General features: G+C 39.1%; 1 protein-coding gene across 1 annotated transcript in view; it reads right to left on the reverse strand.

The window, feature by feature from the left end:
- Positions 1-25,400, reverse strand: part of LOC105488231 (mannose receptor C-type 1) — a 98,152-nt gene that overhangs the window by 36,124 nt on the left and 36,628 nt on the right. Inside the window, exons 7-14 of the mRNA XM_011752104.3 lie at positions 22,763-22,948; positions 19,391-19,548; positions 16,192-16,302; positions 10,881-10,996; positions 8,730-8,878; positions 5,124-5,323; positions 1,590-1,717; positions 1,028-1,115 (exon numbers count right to left, since the gene is read on the reverse strand). Coding sequence (XP_011750406.2) covers positions 1,028-1,115; positions 1,590-1,717; positions 5,124-5,323; positions 8,730-8,878; positions 10,881-10,996; positions 16,192-16,302; positions 19,391-19,548; positions 22,763-22,948 — 1,136 coding nt within the window. The remainder of the gene's footprint in view (positions 1-1,027; positions 1,116-1,589; positions 1,718-5,123; positions 5,324-8,729; positions 8,879-10,880; positions 10,997-16,191; positions 16,303-19,390; positions 19,549-22,762; positions 22,949-25,400) is intronic.

A 25,400-nucleotide genomic window follows, 5' to 3' on the forward strand; every position in this document is an offset into this window, starting at 1 on the left:
AACCATTAACCATTTGTATCAAGCCAATGCCAATCATTCATTCAAATAGAAAACGAAAGACATATTTGCATTGTTTTATCAATTTACTTTTTTTCACAATAGTTTTGCTTTGAAAGCACAGTTCACAAACACGAGTAGAAAAGAAACAGCTTTTATCACATGGAAACTTGCGATGTTGAATTGCGTACACAATTGATTATTATAACATTTTCTTTACTCTTATTAAATACAATGGATCCAAGGGCCACAAATGGGGGTTTACATATAGGAAAAACTTGGCAACAAAGTTCCACTTCTCAGTGTTGGGAGTTCCTAAATTTTACAACCCATTGGAAAGGATAATATTTCAGTGTGTTATTTGGAATTTTTCTCTTTATTAAATGTGTAGGATAAAGAAATAAAACTAATTCTTCTTGCAAAAGAAAAAGACCCAGAAAATATTGCTAACAGAGCTACTAAACTTTGCCAAAATGAACAGCAGAAACAAATGGAGGCCCTGGGTCTAGGACCTCGATGGAGTTTTCAGTGTGGAGTCATAACCCACAGGGTTTTGGACGAAGCACGATGATGTATTTTCCAGAGATGTAAATATAAAACCCAAATGTCAATGAAGCCATCAAATAAACCACCTCATTAAAGTTCCTTGAAAAGTTGCTGGTGGAGGCAGAACTGAAATTAAGAGGTAGAACTGAAATTATACAAAATCACTTCTTGTGATGACTAGGGCTTCTAAATATTGCCAGCACGTGCCAGAAGCTCTCACTTCTTCATTCCTGGAAATGGAGAAGTCTGACGAAGCCTAATCATTATTAGTGGGAATATCAAAAATGTCTCCATTTCTATTGTTCTAGAAGAGGGTATAAAACATTCAAGTTTTAGGAAGTTTACCTGCACATCAACTTTGCATGGCAGGATAGTGGCTATCATAATGACCTGTCTTACTAAAAGTTTGGATTAAATAAAAAGATAACATCAAAATAAATACACGATAAAGTAAGAAAGTTATATAGTAAGTGAAATTACTCACAGGAGAACCATCACTCCAAGTAAAGCCTTCTGAAGGGCTTCCATATGTCAATCCCAACCAAAACAGTTCGTGGTAGCTTCCACTAGCTCTATGAAATCCAAAACATAAAGAAAGCATATGCTATTGCATGAAGCAAGTTCAGTAACTTATGAGGACTAACCACATTTGAAAGTTACCTCCAAAACATAAATTAATAGTACACAAGTAAAGAGATTCAACAGCTAAATAGAAGACGTATGCAATAGATGTGCATTTTGGTATGTCCCATAAATATCTTAAAAACAGGCCACTGCCTGAGAGTAAATAATTGTATAGTATTGAAAGACAAGTATGTATTAAGCATCTTGAACTTTTATAGAGCAAGTCATAGCAGAATTTACACTTATAAAATTAAAGGATTTGAAAGTAAAACTAGATCAAACAGAGCCCACAGATTTGGGAGATGATACAGGTGCTCCAACTAGCGTCCTGAGACAACAATTTCAGAAACAGACAAATTTTCTCAACTTCATAAGCACCAACTAGATAACAAAAAGGAGTAATCCATAAAAATACCACTTACGTTATTAATCGCCATATCGTTTGCTGTTCCTCTTTGTTATTGATGCTAGCTAAGTCTCCACCCAGAGCTCGACAAAAATCTCGAGATTCAAACCACGTTTTCTTCTCGTGTTTTCCTTTTGCATACAGCTGACAATGATATGGTTACAAAAATTATTTTACACTTTGTAGTTAAACAAATTAAGAGAAACAATTATTTACTTTTGATGAGAGTTCATTTACAGAAAAACAAAACATTGTAATGACCCAAAACAATGTAATTCTTTTGCTTTAAAATCAATTTATGAGTGAATAGTTGGGTAAACAAAACTTGGGGGATTATTTTGTTGAGAAAACCTTAGAAAATAAAATTATTTTATAGCATAAGAGAAATTAGATGAAAATCTTAGGAGCTTTAGGCATGTGGGTTATATATACAGCTCTTTGTAGAAGCCAGGATTAATTTGGTTAAGTGTAAAAAGTGGCATTGAGATGGAAAAAAATGAAAGAAGCTTTTGATACAAAGAAAGTAAACATGAATAAAAAGAATTTTAAGGAAAATAACTTTCCTAAAACTGTGCACGGTTTGTTATTGTGTTCAGCTTAAACAATGAATAACCTGGCAATGGTTCAACATTTTGTTGGTGATGTCCTTCAATACCGCCTTGTATTTTTCATTGTGGTTGTACATTTCAAGAGCTATTGAAGCACATGCAACCACAGACACCCATCTGGCAGGGAGTTATGAGCTAAATTAAATTTAAAAGATTATATGATTTAGGAATTGGGTCATAACATTCAGAGGACTGCAGAGAGAATAGTGAAATGCAGTCAACAGTGACAGTCTGGGACACACCCCCCAGTATGTAAATAGAAAGGAGGTATTTGTGGCCATTGACTTTTCTAATTCTCGTGCATTGGTCCTCATGAGTTATGACCCCCACATCACAGGCTTATGGGAAAAAAAATTTGTTTCCAAGGCACTATGGTTGCCCAAGTTGTCATTAAGCAGCCGAAGACAACCTTCACCTTGACCCTAACTTGACTCAAGCTATCTGGACAAAGGTGTTTAAGTAAGTATCTACATCAGTATATCCCAGACGCCTACGATGCCTCAACTTGCTAGACTATGATATAAGATTTTATTTTTTTAACTAAATTTACTATCAGCTGAATTTCATTAATAATTCTCACACCTTAATATTTATAAAGGTGGTCTATATATTTCCAAACAAACCCTACCCCAAGTACCTCTAAAACCATCTAATTTCTAGTCAAGCACATATTTTGATTTGTCGAACATCCATCTGAAAATTCTCTCTACTGAAGCCCCTGGTTCACTTCTCAGCTCTGGGTAAAACTGCTGATTCTCTCGAAAAACTGCAATAAATCTCCATAGCCTAACATCCTCAGGCGAAGGCTAGGAATAAGATGAATCCGACCTTTGTGTAGTAACCCAAAAGTTTCCAGAGGTAACAATAAAATACTTGATTTTCTTTGTGTTAGTCCTCAAATAATCCATTTACAAATCTCTTCTGTCTTAGCCCAATACATCGCCTTCTATTTAAATTGTGTTATTAAATCTGATGGCCAATCTGGACTGAACCCTTCCTGGATTCCTATTTCTATTAGTGGGAGTGACCAGCTCAATTAACCATACTCCTCTTGAGTTAGAAAAGACTACATAGCCTCATCCTGATGCAAATTCTTCATCAGCCTTGCCAAACTGTCTTACAGGGCATGTCATGGCCATATGCCATTCAAAGGGATTGAATAAAAGAAGTACAGAGAGCAGGACTATTAGAAAACGGTATCATTAAGCAGTAGGTAGGTAATATGGTTTGACTCTGTGTCCCCACCCAAATCTCATCTCAAACTGTAATCCCCACATGTCGAAGGAGGGACCTGTAATCCCCACATTGAGGGAGGGAAGTGGAGTATGACGGCAGTTTCCCCCATGCTGTTCTTGTGAATGACTTCTCAGATCTGATGGTTTTATAAGTGGTAGCTTCTCCTATACTCTCAAGTGGTCTTCTCTGTCCTGCCACCCTGTGAATAAGGTGCCTGCTTCCCCTTCCACCATGATGCTAAGTTTCCTGAGGCCTCTCCAGCCATGTGGAACTGGAAGTCAATTCAACCTCTTTCCTTTTTAAATTACCCAGACTCAGGCAGTATCTTTATAGCAGTGTGAGAACAGACTAATACAGTAGGTACATTTCTGTATTTGGCTAAGTCTAATTTTCTCTAGAAAGGATGTGACTTATAAAAGAGAAAGAGTAAAAGACCCAAATCCTTAATTCATTGGGGTTTTTGTTTGTTATTTTCTGGGTTTCTTTTTTTGTCTGGTTGTTGGCTTTATTGAATTTGATTGCATAAAGAGGAAAGGAATGGCCTAAACTCTGAATGTATTAAATAGTGGTAGAATATTGAATTGTCATTTAATGGGCATTGAAAAGCCATGTGCCCCAACGTATCATTTCCTTTCCTCGCCCATCATTATACTCATCAGGGTTAAATCAGAAAAAGGGATACCTTTAGAATACCTCTGTGGCATTATTGTAGAACAGTTTATCAATTTTGTTAGTTAAAACTTGGGCTCAAGAGCATGGAATAAAATGAATTGCAATATAACAGTGTGACAGGAAACTGAAATTTCTATCAAGACAAAAAGAGGCTGGGTGCAGTGGCTCATGCCTGTAATTCCAGAGCTTTTGGAGGTCTGTGTGGGAGGATCAACTGACGCCAGGAGTTTGAGACTAGCCTGGGCAACATAGTGAGACCTATCTTTACTTAAAATAAGATTTTCAAAATTAGCTAGGCATGGTGATGCATACTTGTAGCTACTTGGGAGGCTTAGGTGGGAGGAGCACTTGAGCCCAGAAGTTTGAGGCTGCAGTGAGCCATGATTGTACCACTGTATTCCAGCCTAGATGACAGAGCAAGACCCCATTGGAGAAAGAAAGAGAAGGGGGGGGGAGAGAGAGAGAGAGAGAGAGAGAGAGAGAGAAGGAGAAGGAGGAGGAGGAGGAGGAGGAGAAGGAGAAGAAGAAGGAGAAGAAGAAGGAAGAGGAGAAGGAGGAGGAGGAACGGGATGGGGAGGGGGAGGAGGGGAAGAAGGGAGGAAGGAGAAAAGAAGGAACGCAGGAAGGAAGGAACAGAGGAAGGGAGGAACAGAGGAAGGGAGGGTAAGAGGGGAAGAAAGGGAGGGAGGAAGTGGGGAAGAGGGGAGAGGAGGGAGGTAGATCTAGAAGTCCTGGGAGAAAGGAGAGAAGCAGAGAGGAGGTGATAGTGGCAAAGCAGGTGAGAAACAACTTCTGTGCGCTGTGTTTACGTTGTTGGTTACATTTGTAGGTCTAAATGCATCCACCCAAGGAGCTCTTCTAAAACACCTGATCCCCAAGTTAATCAAATCAGACTTTCTAAATACCTACGGGTGGAGTCTGGGCACAGTGTTTTGGTTTTTGTTTGTTGTTTGTTTGTTTTTTGTGTCCTTAGGTGATTCTTTAGGCTGAAGCATACTCCAGATTCTCTTATCAGCTTTATAATTGATACTCACCTTGAAACACAAACTCGTTCTACTGCTGGCGCCCCAATCCTCCGGACATTTGGGTTCAGGAGTCGTCGTGGGCTTCGGCGGGTGGGTTACTCCTTCTGCCCAGTGCTTGCACACAAATTTTGCCTTTTCATCACATTTCAAAACATCCCATAAGCCCCCTGCAATCCCGGTTCTCATGGCAACACACCCTGGCTTTCGGCCTGTATTAAATATATAAAGTAGAATTCACTTGACGAGTGCCTGCCGTGCTCGCAGAAGGCACTCAGAACCCAGTGTCAGGGATGTGGTGAAACCTGCACGTGACGAGGAGATGCAGCCGGCCGCGCCAGGGGCATTCAGCAACTGGTCTGCGCTGTTTAGAATCTGTTTGATTTTTATTTGTGTGGTCTACAACCCCAACCCAAAACGATCTCAAATGTTGGAGGGTTTTTAACACTACATTTCTAACATTTGGCAAAGTGCCCTACACACAGGCATTTAATGATAAGATATTTTATATTATCAAATTCACCATAATGGCAAAAATAGTAGTTTACTCTTTCTCTCCTTCCCTCCCGCCTTCCTTCCTCCCTTCCTTCTTCCCTTCTTTCCTCCTTTCGTTCCTTCCTCTCTCCTTTTGTTCCTTCCTCCCTCCTTCCCTCCCTTCCTCCCCTCCTTCCCTCCCTTCGTCCCCTCCTTCCTTCCTTCTTTCCTTCCTTCCTCCCTTCCTTCTTCCCTTCTTTCCTCCTTTCATTCCTTCCTCCCTCCTTTCTTCCCTTCCTCCCCTCTTTCCTTCTCTCTTTCCTTCCTTCTTCCCTTCCTCCCCTTTTTGGTTTTCTCCCTTCTTTCTTTCTTTTTTAATTCTTTAAGATTCTTTTCCTCCCACTAAGGTCCACATAGGTTTTCCAGCACCAAAGTTTTTCACAGATTTCAAAATGAGACACGCCTCAACTAGAGATTTTAGGTAAGTTACTCAAACAATCTGAACTTGCTTTCTCCTCTTCAAATGCAAATGCCAAGACCTGCCTCACAGAGCTTCAGGAATGCCAGCTTTAACAAAGAAGTCCATAAAACAAAATGAGGATGCACCGAGCTGAACAGTTTATAATTCTGTCTTACAGTCAAGGTTATTTCCAAATAGCAATTAACTAAGACAGAGCTTTGAAAGCATCAGGATTCCTCGCTGCTAGGATGAAGTCATTTTTTTTTTTATTATTAGACTTTGAAAGAACACGAAGTGCTGAGAAGTCATTCATGAAGTTCCGGGGAGGTACACCTTTTTTAGAATATTTTCTCTGAAATCGCTGATTCCCTGACACCTCAAGGGTTTTCCCTGATTCCAAAGATTGTCTCTTTCTCTTTGCAGCACCCAGTTAAAACCTGGTAACTGTGGAATAGATGACTACAGAGGCTATGGCGTCCCGTTAACCATCAGACTCAGTTCAGTTGACCTGATGCTCAGGCCCAAGCCCCAGGCTCCTTGCCCACTCCTCCTGAAGCTGTAAACTCAGCCAAAGAGGCCAACCACCGTCCTTGTATCAAAGATATACCATGACAACGGTTGCAACTGAGTTCTGTTCCAGTTCCAACCATTCTGATTCCCTAAGGACATTCCAGGGCTCGCTCCTCAGAATCCTGCTGCCGGATGATACCACAGGCAAACTTAAGCAGTTTCACTTACAGAGTAAGCCATAGTTCAGAAAGTTCAATAATTCCATAAACAAGAATCACACTATTTAGGTTACTGATCTGTTTCCCTTATTGAAAACTGAGAATGCAAATTATAGAACACTGAAGATGAGGACGTATTAGGTCAGGTAGTAAATTGATAGACTTGAGCTATTATTTTTTAGCTTTTCACCCAAGCACAATGAAATATTTGCTATAAGGGATGTTGAAATTTCTCTGTGTGTGGTCATACTAAACAATGTTGTGTGCTAGTGATACCACTGTATAAAAAGTCAAAGAGGCCGGGCGCGGTGGCTCAAGCCTGTAATCCCAGCACTTTGGGAGGCCGAGGCGGGTGGATCACGAGGTCAGGAGATCGAGACTATCCTGGCTAACATGGTGAAACCTCGTCTCTACTAAAAATACAAAAAACTAGCCGGGCGTGGTGGCGGGCGCCTGTAGTCTCAGCTACTTGGGAGGCTGAGGCGGGAGAATGGCGTGAACCCGGGAGGCGGAGCTTGCAGTGAGCCGAGATCACACCACTGCACTCCAGCCTGGGAGACACAGTGAGACTCCGTCTCAAAAAAAAAAAAAAAAAAAAAAAAAGTCAAAGAATCTTTCAGATACTATTTCAGAAACAACTTACAACATCTTACTAGAGAAGGTAAATCAAAATATAGAGAGAGGCAGGCAGGGTGGTGTGAGTGTAAGTAGTACAGATTTGGGGATGACACAGATTAGTGTAAATCCAAGCTTGGAAACTTTCTAGTCACATAAACTTCCTAAGCCTTGAGTTTCCACTTTTTTTTTTTCTTTTAATGGAGTTTTGCTCTTGTCGCCCAGGCTGGAGTACAACGGCACAATCTCAGCTCACTGCAACCTCCGCCTCCCAGATTCAAGTGATTCTCCTGCCTCAGCCTCCCGGGTAGCTGGGATTACAGGCATATACCACTGCACTCGGCTAATTTTTGTATTTTTAATAGAGATGGGGTTTCACTATGTTGGCCAGGCTAGTCTCGAACTCCTGACCTCAGGTGATCTTCCTGCCTCCGCCTCCCAAAGTGTTGGGATTACAGCCACCACGCCTGACCTCCACTTCTTTTAAATGAAGATACTGAAGCCAGGTAACTGGCAGGGTTTTTATGAGGATAAAATAAAATCCAAGGCAAATAAAAGACTAAACATGGTAGCACATGGAAGATACGGAAATAACAAGTTCTACATGAGCAATGTCCTTTGCTGCACCACCCAAGCACTCTAATATTTCAACTCCTAATTGCACTGAAAAGTTTTATGTCCATTTAATATAGTTTTAGGTTTCCAGAAATAAGTCAACCAGGACAGGCACAGTGGCTCACTCCTGTAACCCCAGCACTTTGGGAGGCCGAGGCAAATAGATCACTTGAGGCCAGGAGTTCGAGACCAGCCTGGCCAACATGGTGAAACCCCATTTCTACTAAAAATACAAAAATTAACCAGGCGTGGTGGTACATGCCTGTGGTCCCAGCTACTCGGGAGGCTGAGGCACGAGAATTTCTTGAACCTGGAAGGTTGAGGTTGCACTTAGCCAAGATGGTGCCACTGCACTCCAGCCTGAGCGACTGAGGCTCTGTCTCAAAAAAAAAAAAAAAGAAAGAAAGAAAGAAGTCAACCATTTGAAACATTTGTGACCACTGAGAATTTCACGAATGGGTTTTAAGTAGACCAGTACCACATAACCTAGCAAGATACCTAGCAAACTTTTCTTCCTTTTTTCTTTAGAACATTAAACTTATTAGGAAATTTTTGGGGAGAAAAAAGGAAGAAAAGAAAAAAACAAAAAGAGAATGAAATATAAACTGTTACTAAAAGCATGATTAATTTACCTAGTCTATTTGGAGAGGTACCCGGAGGAATAACAGACTTTATCCAACAGATTCGTAGGGTGAATGCAACCCTCAACCTAAGTGCTGCCCATACCTGGCATATCCGAATTCCAGTGGGTGAACCGAACCTCTTCCTCGATGGTCCACTGAAAAGTCCCTTTGGTTTGTATATCTGAAAGTCCTGTCCAGAAATATTTTTCAGGCCTTAAGCCAACGAAACTAGTCAGGAACGCTTGTTCATATCTTTAAAAAGAAGAGTTAACATTCAATTAAGTTTTCAAAACATTTACACCAATTTTCAAAATTGTCAATATGAAAACTATCTCAGTTCCATGTTTCAGCTATAATTGAATTGGTAATTCGAACATATTGTATTATATCTGTATGGCATCTACATTATACACATTTTCACTAAGGAAATGTGAGCTTATGATGGAAAAATACCATATAGCTGAGTTTATAAAATCCTTCAGATATACTCAAACCAACTCCCTCTAGCCCTCGCCAGCCCCTCTGCCTCTTCTAAAAATATCAGAGAATTTTGAGAATACAAAGAAGAAAACTATTGCATTTTAAAATACAGTGTTTTAAAAAATCAGTCCACTCTTCAAATAGTTCTACTGAATTATTGATTAAGCAAGTTCAAGGTTAGTAACATTATTAAGGAAAATATCCATGGAATAATCTGCATGAATTTCCCCCCTCAATTTTATTCTCTCATATCTCAGCTCCGAAACAAAAGAGAAAATTATCAAGACATATAGAGAAGGAGAGACTGAATCTCCAGAAAGAATGAGAAGCAGAATCATGAATTCCAACACTGTCTCTCCCTTTGGATTTTTGTCTGTGCATTTGGCATTAATCTGGGAACAATAAAATTCGGTTGACAAGGCACCAAAAATGTGTCTGAAATGACAAACAAAACAATGGAGGCGGCAACATAGCCAAAAATCTGTCTTTCGAGAAAAAGAAAAATGGTGTCTGAAGTTTCCAGGAACCAAGAGAGTTGGAGATGACTTCAGGGAGAGCAGGAAGAGAATACAGAGAAACCTAACAGCAATACAACATTTTATTTGACCACAGTGTAAATAATTTTATTCCCTAAACAAAACAAACCAAAAAAATTAAAAGTTCCAAACTCGATTCAGTTTCCTTAAATGTCTCTAAACCATATTTAACAACAGAGTTAGTGAACTCCTGAGGATAAATATTACAGAAGATACATAAGGAAAAATAAATGTAAAATATAGTGAAATCGTGTACATAATACTCCAATAGACCAAAAGATCAACTATAGTGCAGACCAGAGTATGATCTCATGGTACCTAAAGGTGAGCAGTTCACCTCACTCACAGAAGGTAAAAAGTACCTATGTTCTGAGTTTCAGATGTCAGCATCGTATTATGGTGCTACTACCATATATTAGACATTTCATTATACATGAAAGCAGCATGTGGATAGAAATACAGTTCTTTTATAAAGACTATGAAAGGTTATGACATCTCTCATTTTTATCCAAAGATTTTTAATATCAACAGTATCCCCTACATGTTATTCGGTCTGCCTCGAAACTCCAGTAAATATAACTTATTGTACTAAAACTCCATAATTTTGTTACTTCTTTACTGCAAGTGAAATAGATACTTCTCCATTTTTGGAAACTTTCTTCTGTGGCTAATCTAGAGCTTCGCGTAGAGTAGGTGAAGAGTAAATAAATAAATCTTTAAAATAGATGGGACCGTAGAGATAAAAAAATTACATAAATTTTTCTATGTCCGTGTGATTTTCCTAACTGATGAGTCTGTTAACCTAGCAAAGCAAAGAATGGAAGAATGGAAAGAATGAATGAATTATTCAGTAAACTTCTTTGCCTTCTTTTTTGGTGGACAGAGTGGTAAAGATATAACGTGATTTTGAGCTGGTAACTTTTAGTTACTTTCCTGTTTTAAAAACTTCAACATATAATGGATCATTAAAAAGTTAGCTCTATAAACTACATTTACTAGATTATTTGTAAACTGTTCTGAATGTTGCTTTATATTACTAAATTTAGCAAAAACGGTTTATAATGTTTGCAATGAGGAATCCAAATAAGAATATTATTTTTAATGTTTCTACCTTTACAAATCATACCTCAAGATCACACATAGTTTACTCAGAAATTTAGAGTACGTTCATACTTGGGCTTTTCTGAAACTTTTTTCTATTTGACATATTTTTTAATGAAATTAAAATAGTTACATACCTGTCTTCAATAGTTGTTAAATAAGCATTCTCATTATTACAGGTTTGGTTTGCTTCTGCAAATGTTGAAAGCATATGTCCAATCATATAGCAGTAAAAGTGATGCTTTTTCCAGCCCTATTAATGTTATCAAGCAATGAATAAATGAACAGAGTTCATGCATATATATTGTAAAATATTATTATTATTATTATTATTATTTGAGATGGAGTTTTGCTCTTGTTGCCCAGGCTGGAATGCAATGGCGCAATCTTGGCTCATTGCAACCTCCGCCTCCCAGGTTCAAGCAATTCTCCTGCCTCAGCCTCCAGAGTAGCTGGGATTACGGCACATGCCACCACACCTGGCCACTGTGCCCAGCCTTAGAAAATATTATTTTAATACTTTTTCTATCATGAAACTATTGGATAAACAATAGGAATGTCTAAAGAACACAACTCTGAAGAATCTGAAATGCAATGAAAATTATATACATAAACGAATAAAAGAAACAGTAGTACATCATTCCTCTTATGACAAATTATGCACATAATTGGGGGCAGTCGTTCTCTCCGCTTCTAATGTATCCTGCAACAAAAACTATTTGTGAAATGTTCACTGAGGAAATTGAACAGAATGTCTAAGATACCAGTTTTAGAATAGGTAACCACAGGAAAGAATTTGGGGAAGCGCAAGCCTAGCTGCCTATGGAAGACAATACTAGAAGATGGGTATAAAGCTACATTATTTGGTCATAGGAGACCACTTTTCAAACTTCAGGCAGCATGATTCAGCATTGTTCCTCCTCCCAAACTCCAAGTACACAGAAATGGCCACGCATAGTGGCTCATGCCTGTAATCCCAGCACTTCGGGAGTCCAAGGTGGCAGGATGACTTGAGCCCAGGAGTTCAAGACCAGCCTGGGCAACATAGTGAGTCTCTATCTTTACAGAAAATTTTATAAAATTAGCTAGGCATGATGGCATGTGCCTGTAGTCCCAGCTACTCGAGAGGCTGAGGCAGAAGGATAGACTGAGCCAAGGAGGTCGAGGCTACAGTGAGCCACAATCAATCACATCACTGCACTCCAGCCTGGGTGACAAAGTGAGACTCTGTCTCAGAAAAAAAGAAAGAAAGAAATGCTAAATAAAAATATAACAGTAAATGAAAAATCCATACTAGAGTTTGAGAGGAAGAAGGGGGAAATCTCCAGATACCCAAATTTAGTTGAATACTAAAAGCTGAATGGAAAATGCACAAACTAAATTGTTGTTGGCCAAGGACAGATGAGATCCTAGATTAAGGTCCTAGGGGCTGTGGTGTTAGTGTCCACACAGAATATGATATTTGGCCTTTGTCTCATTTGAGGCAGGGAGTTGGAACTGAGATCCTTGTATAAAAATCATACCACTAACCCCCATAACCCCTTGGTTAAAGGAGAACTAGAACATTCTGCCCACAGAACCAGGAAATGACAGTGTCTTGTCATCTACCTGGGGTTCTGAGTACTGGAAAAAAACAATTCCTGAGTCTGAAAATAAATACCAAGTTTGTGCCACAGATGAGTGACAGTTTCAAGTTTATGCTATCCACATTGCATGGGAATCCACAGCCAAAAAATTAAAGTCATACTTAATCTGTAAAAGGGGAATCTCTAAAGCACTCCAAGAAGTAGAATGCAAAACCACACATCAGAAATATGCCCACCAACCAGGTCAAGAGAGACCGTGACGTTTGGGGAGACGGGTGGGGATGGAGAGGTCACTAAATCACAACCAAAACAACAAACTGGCCAGGAGCAGTGGCTCACACCTGTAATCCCAGCACTTTGGAAGGACGAGGCCGGTGGATTACCTGAGGTCAGGAGTTCAAGACCACCCTGGCCAACATGGTGAGACCCCGTCTCTACTGAAAATGCAAAAATTAGCTGAGCGTGATGGCATGCGCCTATAGTCCCAGCTACTTGGGAGGCTGAGGTAGCAGAATTGTGTGAACCCATGCGGTGGAGGTTGTGGTGAGCTGAGATCGTGTCACTGCATTCCAGCCTGGACAACAGAGCAAGACTCTGTCTCAAAAACAACAACAACAACAAACAAACCATATGAGAAAGCGTCCCATTTTAAGGAAGAGTCAACAACTGAACATAATAAAACAAAAAGTTCTTATAAAAAAAACCCAGCATGTTTGAGATGACTTTGTAACAAAAGAGTAAATCCAATAACCAAAGATCAAAACAGTATGCACAAAGAACAGGAGGATGTGAACCAAAATATGGAATGTCTATAAAAGAAAAACAGCAATGAAGTTAAAAACTCAATGGTCAGATTAAATATAGTAATCAGGGTTTCATAGAAAATTAGTAAATTGGATGAAAAGATAAAAAGATAGCAAGATAGAAAAGACAGCATAGGAAGAGACAGAGATATAAAAAGAGGTTAAGGCCGGGCGCGGTGGCTCAAGCCTGTAATCCCAGCACTTTGGGAGGCCGAGGCGGGTGGATCACGAGGTCAGGAGATCGAGACTATCCTGGCTAACATGGTGAAACCCCGTCTCTACTAAAAATACAAAAAACTAGCCGGGCGTGGTGGCGGGCGCCTGTAGTCTCAGCTACTTGGGAGGCTGAGGCGGGAGAATGGCGTGAATCCGGGAGGCGGAGCTTGCAGTGAGCCAAGATCACGCCACTGCACTCCAGCCTGGGAGACACAGCGAGACTCCGTCTCAAAAAAAAAAATTTAAAAAATAAATAAATAAATAAATAAAAAAGAGGTTAAAAAAAATGTTGATAGAAAGCATAGACAATAGGATGAGAATGTTGAACAACCACCTATGACAAGTTTCAGAAGTTTCAGAAGCAGTGAATAAAACTAATGATGGGTCACTTTCAAGAACTGAAAGATGGCTGTGAAACCTCAAAGAATCACGCTGGGCCTGGCACAATGGCTCACACCTGTAATCCCAGCACTTTGGGAGGCCAAGGTGGACAGATCACGAAGTCAGGAGTTCAAGACCAGCCTGGCCAATATGGTGAAACTCCACCTCTACCAAAAATACAAAAATTAGCTGGGCATGATGGCACGTGCTGATAGTCCCACCTACTCGGGAGGCTAAAGCGGAAGAATTGCTTGAACCTGGGAGGCGGAGGTTTCAGTGAGCCGAGATCACGCCACTGCACTCCAGCCTGGGTGACAGAGTGAGACTCCATTTCAAAAAGAAAGAATCACACTGAGTAGCAAAGGCAACAAACAAAATAATTCCAAATCTAGGCACATGTAGTAGAATGCTACACTGCAGCATTCCACTAGGTACTTGGCATTCACCCAGGCACTGCAGAACACCAAAGACAAGGAGAAGATTTTAAAACCAATCAGAGAATCACCAGCATATCCACTTCAAAAGAGAAGAAGAATTAGTGTGACAGCAGGAATTCCAGTAGCAAAAATAAGGCCAGGAGAAAGTATAATAAAATAATATGTAAATTGCTGTCGGAAAACAACCATCAATCTAGAATTCTAAACTGACCTAGGTAAACTATTATTCAGGGTGAGGATGAATTTAAGACATTCTCAGACAGTTTGGTGGCTGAACAATGGTTTCATTTCTGTCTTTTTCTGTAAACATTTTAAAACACATTTTAATGTCATATCTGTAAATTTTCCCCATATGAAGATCCTGGTGGTATACCTTATAATTTGGGGTTTCAGTCTCACCTGTGGGGTTCCCACACCTTGAATAATGAGACTTCTTTATAATGAGGATTTACATTTCTACATGTCAGGCATCCTGGAATATTAGAAACTCATGGCCACTTTAGGTTGATTTCTTGGTTTAGGATTTCCCGCACTAATAGCATTGAATTGAAAATTAAATCCCAGGTCTGTGCGACAACAAGAAGACTGTGATTTTGAATTCTTAGAAAGACCCCTTGACACCACTGCATGCCCAGGCCCAGAGAAAAAAAATATCTTATTATCTTCCTTTGTTGATGAGTAGATTTTTTTCTTCCCTAGTCTTCCCAGCCCAGTAAGGAAGGCACTGCCTCAAACAGGTGTTTTTAAAGTGGTAAAGTTGTTTAAACTCTTTGTGCTTCAGTTTCCTCTTCTTTTTAATCAGGACTATAATATTCATCCTGTAAATCTATTAGAATGCAATAATTGTACTTGATAAAGGACTGCTATTATTTTATTGTTATTATCATCCTAATGATTAAACAGGATTATTATCAAGATTTTAGATGTGTAGGAAAATAGAAAAAATAAAACTTAGATTGATTAAAAGTAATAAAAATGTAAGGTTTGTTATTTTAGAAAATGACAGTAATATACAAACTATTGAGTAAGCATATGATCAGGCAAAGAATATGAACATATGCTGGAATTGAAACAAAGATCATGGTCTAGGGACAGGAGACCTGGGTTCTAGCCTTGCCTCTGTTTCTATCAGAAAGCTACATTGCTTCTCTGAGCTGAAGTTTCCAGAATTCAAAACTTAGAAGAGGAACTTTGAAATCACCCAGGTCCTTTGTGCCTCTTCCATGCTATCATTTTCCATTATCTGCTCTATTTCTTTGTGGCTTATTTTTATAGTACCAAATTATCCGCTTTCTGGTACGTATTATAAGATTATGTGACCACAACATAATACTCTCGGGAAAAAAAAAACAGCTTCTACTTCGTTTTTATTCAAAGAAAATGAGAAAGGAGAAAAGAGGAAGTAGTAATCAAACAGAAAAATGATAACCATAAACCCTGTGTTTTCGTAGCTTCTGTGTGCTTTAAAAAACTATTTCACAGGGACCACTGAGTTACTGCGGGTACCAGTTGGAGGTTGGATTTCCTACCTCCCCACTGCAATGACCTACTGAGAAGAATCCTCTCCAGGAGATGCCTCATCAGAAATATTATAAATGGGAAAAAATGACTAAGGATCGTTTGCTATCAGCAACTTGGGGGTATCTACCGGAAATGTTCTTAACAACCCATAGGATGACAGACTGTAGTAGACTATGGATGACACCTTCTCCCATGGCCTGTCCTCAACTTAGCCAGACTCCCTCTGATGTGCCATTTTTAGTTCCTGTTCTCTCTCTTCCAATTCCCGAGACATCCTGAAAGGACCTACTGGCCTTGTGTACCTCCATATCAACTCTAGAGAATTTCCAAAGAAAACTTTAAGGAGGACAGTGAGATCAAACACTAACAATAAGCCACTGAAGATTGAGACGGCGGAAACCCTTGGCTACTGCAATAACAAGGCACTTTCACACATAAAAATAAAGCCAACTGTATCAATTCATATGTGCTCAGCTTAAGTCACTGTGGGCATGGCGCACTCACTTTCTTGCAGCCTTCTTCGACTTCCACTATTTCTGGACCTTGGCTTCGTGATTTCATCTTGCAGATGTAGCCAAGAGGCCACTCACAGCCCCGATCTGCCCAGTACCCATCCTGCAGGGAGCAGAGAGAAAGAAAACAAAGGATTATCAGTTTTTGTTTTTGTTTTTGTTTTTTTTTGAGACAGAGTCTCACTCTGTCCCCCAGGCTGGAGTGCAGTGGCACGATCTTGGCTCACGGCAACCTCCGCCTCCCAGGTTCAAGTGATTCTCCTGCCTCAGCCCCCCAAGTAGGTAGGATTACAGGCACCCACCACGACGCCCTGCTAATTTTTTGTATTTTTAGTAGAGATGGGGTTTCACCATGTTGGACAGGCTCGTCTCAAACTCCTGACCTCAGGCAATCCGCCCACCTTGGCCTCCCAAAGTGCTGGGATTACAGGCGTGAGCCACTGCACCTGGCCAGTTTTGGACTTTGATGTCATTTTCTTGTAACTGTGCCTCAGAGGAGGAAAATTAAGATCCAAGGTTATTGAGAGAAAACGGCATCTACCAAAAGGAAAGGTAATTGACATGTTCACATGTAAACAGTAATTTTGACTCTGGCTACAAACATGTAAAAAGAGATTGGAATCCCAGTATGATTTTATATCTGAGATGTCCAAGCCACTGTTTAGAGGAATCCAGGGAGAAATTTAAAATGTCTGTAAGTCCTTAGATGTTGGTGCTCACAAAAGGTTTGCATGCAGCCTCTTCATCAATCTCTGCAGTCAGCTCTGTCTTCAAATTAATCAAGTTCATATAAGCCATCCAGAAAAATCTCCCACACCCAACACACCAAACTTGAAAACATCATGAAACCGCACTCATCTTTCCTCCCTTCTTCTTATTTCTACCGATGAGTTTTCTCCTGGATCTGAGGCTCAATCTTCCATTTTATTTCAGATTCTATCCCCTCCCTTTTCCTTTGAGATTTCATGTTAACAGGACCTCTCCTTTCCTTCCCTTTGCTGCTAAACATCTTGAAAAAAATGTTTTCTGGGCCAAGCACGGTGGCTCACGCCTATAATCCCAACACTTTGGGAGGCTGAGGCGGGTGGATCACCTGAGGTCAGGAGTTCAAGACTAGCCTGGCCAACATGGTGAAACCCTGTCTCTACTAATAATACAAAAAAATTAGCTGGGTGTGGTGGTGCACGCCTGTAATCTCAGCTACTCAGGAGGCTGAGGCAGGAGAATCACTTGAACTCTCGAGGCAGAGGTTGCATTGAGCCAAGATTGTGCCATTGCACTCCAGCCTGGGCAGCAAGAGCGAAACTCCATCTCAAAAAATAAACAAATAAATAAATACATAAATACATAAATAAAAATGTTTTCTGTATTGTCTGTCTTTAATGCCCCATCTCTTAGTTGGTCTCAGCCCAATACAATCTAATACGGAAGCCTTTAGCCAGAGTAATATTTATAAATTGCCACTTTGGTCTTACCCCTCTGAGACAATTCATATTTCTTGAACCTCAGTTCCTACCCACCCTTCCGGCTCTAACTTCCCGATTTCAACCACACTGACCTTTCACCTCCTCCAAGCATGCTGCTTTCTGGTTTCTTCTGTCTACTCTTTGGATAGTTAACACCTAATATGTTCTTAAACTTTCAATCCATCACGATAAAAACAACCACAATGACAAAAATAATAGCCACAGTGACAAAAATAAACAACCATAATGACAAAAATTACTGAACAATAAATATGGGCTGGGAACTGTGTACTATACATGCATTATTTAATACTCACATCCTGGGCCTGGCACAGTGGCTCATGCCTGAAATCTCAACACTTTGGGAAGCTGAGGCGGGCGGATTGCTTGAGCTTAGGAGTTCAAGACTAGCTTGGGCAACATGGCAAAATCCCATCTCTACCAAAAATACAAAAACTTAGCCAGGCGTGGTGGCATGCACCTGTAGTCACAGCTATTTGGAAGGCCTGAACCCAGGAGGTCAAGACTGCAATGAGCTGAGATTGCACCACTGCACTGAAGCCTGTGTGACAGAGCAAGACTCTGTCTTAAAAAACAAACAAACTACAACAACAACAAAACACCTCGTATCCACAGGTGAGCTGACTACAGCTCTTATTTCCACTTTGCAAATAAAGGCGTCAGTCATGCAGCAAAACCCAGCCTCTTAATCACTGTGTTTATTGTCTATTAATAAAAGATAAATTTGATGACATTTTTCAGTCACTAAGGTCATATTTTAATCATAAACACCATCATTTCATATGACATCTCCAAATAAACTGAAAAAAATGAACGTAGCTCCCCAACTACAGGTTCCAGGCCTCAACTACCATAGTTCTAAGTAGGTCTGCATCTACTCAGTGTATATGTATCTCTTACATCTATACAGGGCTATGATCTCTTTTTACATATATATACACACACATACATATATATCTCTTTTTACGTCTCTTGTAATCATATATATGGCTTATAATCACTTTTTACGTGTACATACATAATCATATATATATGGCTTAATTGGTCAAATGAGAGCTTTGGTATATATATACACCATTATAATATGGCATTATATATGTGGCCATATATATATATATATATAGTGCCATAGGAACAATATGAGTATTTGTTATAGGCCAATTTCATCCTTGAACCAAAAGTTTCTGTCTGTTGCTTCAGTGATCCTCTTGAAAATTTAACTTTGGGCCGGGTGTGGTGGCTCACGCCTGTAATTCCAGCACTTTGGGAGGCTGAGGCGGGCAGATCATGAGGTCAGGAGTTTGAGACCAGCCTAGCTGATATGGTGAAACCCCGTCTCTACTAAAAATACAAAAATTAGCCGGGTGTGGTGGCACGTGCCTGTAGTCCCAGCTACTCGGGAGGCTGAGACAGAAGAATCACTTGAACGAGGGAGGTGGAGGTCACAGTGAGCTGAGATCATGCCACTGCACTCCAGCCTGGGTGACAGAGTGAGACTCCGTCTCAAAAAAGAAAAGAAAATTTGACTTTGCTAGACAATTGAGAGGGATTCAAGAAATCAAATCTGAATTTTGGTTCACCTTTGATCCATGCCAATTTACATAGAATAAAAACAATCTAAACAAACATATGTAACTGAGTGGGACAGAAGGAAAACTCCCCTGTGACTTTCATTATAAATATCAGTAATTCAAGCGGCCTCACCTTGCCTTTCATCACCACACAATCTTCCTGTCTGTTGTTTTCATGGCTTGGTTCTCCACGAAGCCATTTGGTAAATGTTACAGGGGTCCCATCACTCCACTCAAAGTACATTTGAATCTTAATGTCATTTAAGCCAATCCACAATTCATCATTTGGCTCTAAACAGGAAGAAACACACAGTAGTATATATAAGGGCTGCTTTCCAAAGGTCGGCGGGGTAAAAGGAACGGAAGGCACTGTGCTTCATCAACAGGGCTCTACTTCCCTTGATATGATCACCATCGTGAAAGATAGTCCTCATGTGTATTCATCTGAGCTACATGCTGTCGACTTAGATGCCAACTACATTTTACCTTGTTAGTTTGAGGTTGTGTAGTGTACCCTTTACATTGTGAATATGACTGTATTCTTTAGCGGAAATATAGATTATATCTCCTGGCAGTTACAAAAACAAAATTGAGGTAGGTCTATTACTATGCTCTATCTTATGAAGCTGCTTTTATTGTTACAAATAATTTACCATGTCAACTGCACTCATATTATTGGAAATACAGTGGCCTATTTATATACATCTATTTGACTATGATTAAATTGATGAATGTTTTAAAATAACAAAAATTTTAAACTGCTTCTATTTTACTGACTGTTGTTATCAAGAACATTCTAGGTGCTTCCGTTAAAGATCAATCAGAGTACTGGGAGTGTAAAGTATCTATATAGAAAGAATTATAAACCAAGAGGTGAGACTTGCGCCTGACATTTGGTAGCTGCTTCTTAGGCTGTACACACAAATGAATCTGTAATCATTTTCACCATGAAATGCCATGAAATTCCAGCAAAACTTCAATAACAAATGAGGTTAAAACCAAAACAACCAATATAGATTTAAAATGTGACCATTTTGTTTTAAAATTCCATGGAGAGCATTATTGATTCTATAAGTAGGTGCCATGCTAAAAATTCCTAAATATCACAACAAAAATGGGACAACGTTAAAGTCAATGAAGGTTAAAGATGTCATGGCTAAAAAATAAACTTGTCTAAATAAAAAAAAAAGTTAAAGTGAACACAAATCAGTATCTATCTAATTCACACAACTGGGAGTCCCATCGTGAATGCTTCATGTATGATCATTTAGTGGTATAATAAAATTAGTTGCCAAAGTATTGTAAAGATGATGTTGTGGTAGAAAATGAGGAAAATATCACAATATATAAGAATCTCCCTAAGCGGTTTAGTCTCTTCCTCCTGAAAGTTGACATTCAACTTTGCTTTTGGAGAAGTCTCTGGCTGGCCTGGCGCCAGCCCTGGCAGATGTTTCCAGTGCCGTGGAGAAGGAATGACATTGCCAAGATGATCCTCTTCTCCTTTCACTTGATTTGCAGATCGTGATCTCTTCAGCAACAAATACAGGCTTCCAAGTGACCTCATGTACCCCTCAAAGATTTCAATTGAAGATCAAAGAAAAACTAACCTCCTAAGTCCCATAATTAGAGTATAGCATTAAGAGTTTTTTATATACATATTTCTCACTAAATTGTTCTTCCCCTATAACTCCTTCAATTTCTAAGCACAATCTTGATCCTAGAAAAATATATAAGATGTGAGTATAAAGTTGTTATGCTGATTTTCATCAATCAGTTGGGGAAGTTGTATTCATTGGTATAATCACAACTTACTTGTACAAGTCTCAAAGTATTCACTTGAAATATACTTCCATGATTAATACAAAAGGTATCATCTCAACTATCTAAAAAAAATTTCTAGGCTTTTTTTTAGGGACAATAATTTTAACTCTACAACTTTACTTGTATTAATATTATTTTATTGTTTAAAATAAAACCTTATCAATAATTTTAATGAAAGGTTTTCTAATTTATTAATTCACAAGCTGAATTTCAAAGCAACTTTGGCCATCCAATTTCCTGAAATAATTATAGCAATAAAAACATCAGGTTTCTTTCTTTTACTATAGTATGTTATAGAAAGTAGAGTTAAATGTGCACTCTAGTTCTATAGCATCCTAACTAACCTGTTTTCTGCTAAATCATTTGCAAACTTTACTGGCTATGATAAGTGCCACACTAAATTTAAGTAACTGTTATTCAGACGTATCAGTTCTGATTCCATTATTATCTTCTAGTGTGAATTTTTCAGGATAGGTAGACACAGAATACCCAAGAAATTGTTCATAGGCTGCAGCTGGGCTATTCTCATGGCCTAAGACACTCAATGGGGTCAACACAGGAGGATGGATACCATTTGACAGGTGCTAGGGGTAGGAGTGTTTCGGGGTCTTTTAAGTCTTTCTCTTGTACTACTCGGTTGTTTTCTCATCTATTTGTTAATCGCTTTTTCCTCCCCTCCCCCAGCCCCCATCAGTTTCCAAGCACTGTGTGTCAGGAAGCTGTCTCCACCATCTCCACCATCCGTTTCCTCTTGTTTTGCTGGGGGGAAATGAAGAGCAGCTGCAGCTATGCAGCAGCCTCATCAGTGGAAGATGAAAATGATCATCATTTAATCAACAAGCACTGCTGAGTGCCCATTATCATTATGCTGTTTCTCAAGTCGCTCGTCTTCGGGACAAGCATTCGCAACTCATTTTATTCATCTATTTTTTTTTTCTGGTTAGTACCTTTTCTATGTATTTTTAATTATGCACCTAAAATTGAGACATACATTTCTTTAGAAAAAAATTTTTTAGTAGAGACAAGGTCTTACTATGTTCCCTGGGCTGGCCTCAAACTCTTGGGCTTAAGCTATCCTCCCACCTTGGCCTCCCAAAGTGGTGGGATTATAGGCGTGAGCCACCGTACCTTGGCCAAGATATGTATTTCTTTAAAAGGTTTAGGTTGACATCTAACCATTTCAAAACAAAAATCCTGTATTTTTCACTGTTCAACACCCTCCCAGCATCAGCTAAATTCACAAAGAAGAAAGAAATCCAAAGTCTGAAATAGTCCATTTAGAGATCTTTTTTAGGAGATAAAATATGGACCTAAAAAAAGAAGATACATACATACACACACATAGATAATTCCAAGGAATTAATCATTGTTGACAAGCCTAAGGTAGACTGCTCTGAATCCAGATAATACATTAAAAAATAATGTTTTAAAACTATCCATAAATGGATTACACATTAAAAGAAAAAAATTGAATCATCTTTCAGCGATAAGAATTCTTTCAATTATTATACAATTTTCACATTGTGGCATTTTTAGCATTTGTGATTAAATTCACATGTTGTTCATTGAATTATTAATTTACATTGATTAAATTTGATGTTTCCAATAAAATTTTCCAGAAGTGGGTAGAGAGGGGTGCTCCCAGGATTAAAGCCAAGTATATTATCACTGTCAGGCTTCTCACCATAGCCTAGCTGGGAGATAATAAAGTCAAATTCCTCGATGGTGTGGATACTTGCTAGGTCACCGCCTTCCTTCCTGCATGCGGTCAGAGCATCTCTCTGGATTTTCTTCTCATCTTTGTGAATCTTGTAACAGTGGCCGGCATATGGCCACCACTGACTAGGACAGTGAGTAGGCACATCACTTTCTGGAAACAAAAAGTGGGGGTGGAAAAAAATTTTAAAATATTTGATTAAAACTATAACAATATTTTAATCATTTTATATAATACATGAAACAGCTTATAGTCATTAGGCAAATAAAGGTAATATTTAGTTTTAATTTTTGCGGCATACATATTCACAAAAGATAGACAAGCCATATACTATTTTGTTGGTTTTTAGACAAAAAAAAAGAACGTACTTTTTAGTCAAATGGGATATGATCTTATCAATTTTCTTTCTTTCTTTCTTTCTTTTTTTTTTTTTAAGAGACGAGGTCTCACTCTGTACCCCAGGCTGGAGTGCAGTGGTGTGATCATGTTCTCATTGCAGCCTCAACCTCCTGGGCTCAAGCAATCCTCTTGCCTCAGCCTCCTGAGTAGCTGCAACTACAGGGCATAAGCCACTGTACTTGGCTATGGGAAATTTCTTTTTAAAAAGTTGTACCTATAACAAAACTATACTAATATATATTAGATTATCTAAATCTTGTCAGCAAAGCTGAACTAAGCATATGTTATGCACTGTTTAAATGCTGGAGGCCTGACAGCTTTGGGGGACTAAACACATCCCCTAAAAGATTTGAATTTACTTTATTCTATGGACATTAGGGAGCCAATCACTCTTGAGAGGCAGATTAGTGTTGAAGTAGGCAGCTGGAATGGTTGGGGGACAAATGGTTCCCAAGGAGCCTCCGCCACCATAGCCACACAAGTCAGCCACCTATTGCCTCAGAACAGACCCACTACCATTTACTTGCTCCCCGAAACTGATACGTGCTCTTGTAACTAGGAGAGGGATTTGGAGTCAGAACTCGTAAAACCTGAATGTGCGGTGAGTTGTGTGATCTTACGCAAGTCACATCACATGAACAGAAGTATCCATACAGGTGAAAATTTTTTAATGAGATTAATACTAACACGAATATCAAACCACCCACCCTGTGTTCTTCTGAACTAGAAAAGAATAGAGACAGTGTGCTTGTAAACCACAAACACCACACAATCATTATTTAATTAAACCAGTTGTCAACATCCTCAGGATCGCTACTAATAGCATCGAATTGTATAATCTTGATTATACACTACAAAAATTTACTTTAATAGTAATGAGCTAGGGGAAAGTGACAATAAAGACATTTGAAAGCAGAAACTCACTTTATTCATCCCTATTGCCTTGAGCCTGGCACGGGGCCTGATACATATAGATGTATTGAGTATTGGAAGAGAAAAAGAATTGAATTGAAGTTATAGCTGATATATGGCTGCTTGTTATTACTATTCTAGAGATACTATTTCAAACAGTAATTTGGCAACATGTTTTGCTTAGAGGGGGACTATATTACCAAATGAAAGTGAACTTATATATTATTTAAGCTCATATTAAATGTTTTCAAATGGCTGCCTTAGTATATGTTCATTATAGGGTAACTTTCTTCACTATTCCTTTAATTCCTGAATTGGTCCTATCTTCCCTTAAAGGTGGAGAGTATCTGAAATATCATTGTTTAAGCCCAGGATTCTGTGCCCCGTAGTCATACAAGGAACTAATCAGTCATGAGGCTCAAATGGTGTACAATTGTAATAAAAATGCATATTTTAAAAAAAATTATATTCCCTCAATACAATTTAGATTCTTTGCACTTCCGGTGGTTTAAAAAAAAAAAAAAAAGAAGAAGAAGAAAAAGAAAAAGAAAGAAAAGTTAGCACAGCTTTGGAGCCCTCTGGTGGTTTATTTTAATTTTGCTACCCAGGAAATTGACAGTAGGATCAGCCAATGCTGAGTCCTTCAAAAACTGAACCAATGAACTTTAAAAATATTTGAAAGCATGAAAACAACCGACTTGAGTGACATGAAGGGGAGTTCCCTGGGGCAGCCACAGAAGATGGTTTGTTCCTCTAGCCACAGCTCATGTGCTCAGTGCCCACATGTGGTTAGTGCCTGTTAAGCCAGACCGTACAGCCCTAGAGACCTGAGGGTTATGGATGAACGGGTTAGTGTTACAAGAATTCACAGGGTTTGAGGCTGAATTCTTGCCTAAGGATGTTGCCAATCCTGTATGTTGCATAATTTGAACTCTGATACGCTTTTCCAGGTTCTGGTTTATCTGAGTTTATAGATAAAACAGAATCATTAATCCAGGGAGTATAGAGACGCTCAGAAACTCACGTCAAGCGGTTAGCAAGTGAAGGAGGCATCACAGAGAAATAAGAATGTACTGAGTGTTTGATGAAATGAACAAAATTTTATCTCAGGAAGAAGAGTCATGAATATTTCCATTTTACAGATGAGGATCCCAACACCGGCAGGTTAAGCAGTAAGGCCAAGTTACAGAATTCTCAGTGCTGTACCAGAGAAACTATAAAATAACTATTCTCCTCTTTGGCAACATGGAAATTCCAAGTCTTAGAAAGAGAATTGTATGAAGTCTTCCAAAAA

This window comes from Macaca nemestrina, chromosome 9 (genome assembly GCF_043159975.1).
Source record: "Macaca nemestrina isolate mMacNem1 chromosome 9, mMacNem.hap1, whole genome shotgun sequence".
NCBI classification, from domain to species: Eukaryota; Metazoa; Chordata; class Mammalia; order Primates; family Cercopithecidae; genus Macaca; species Macaca nemestrina.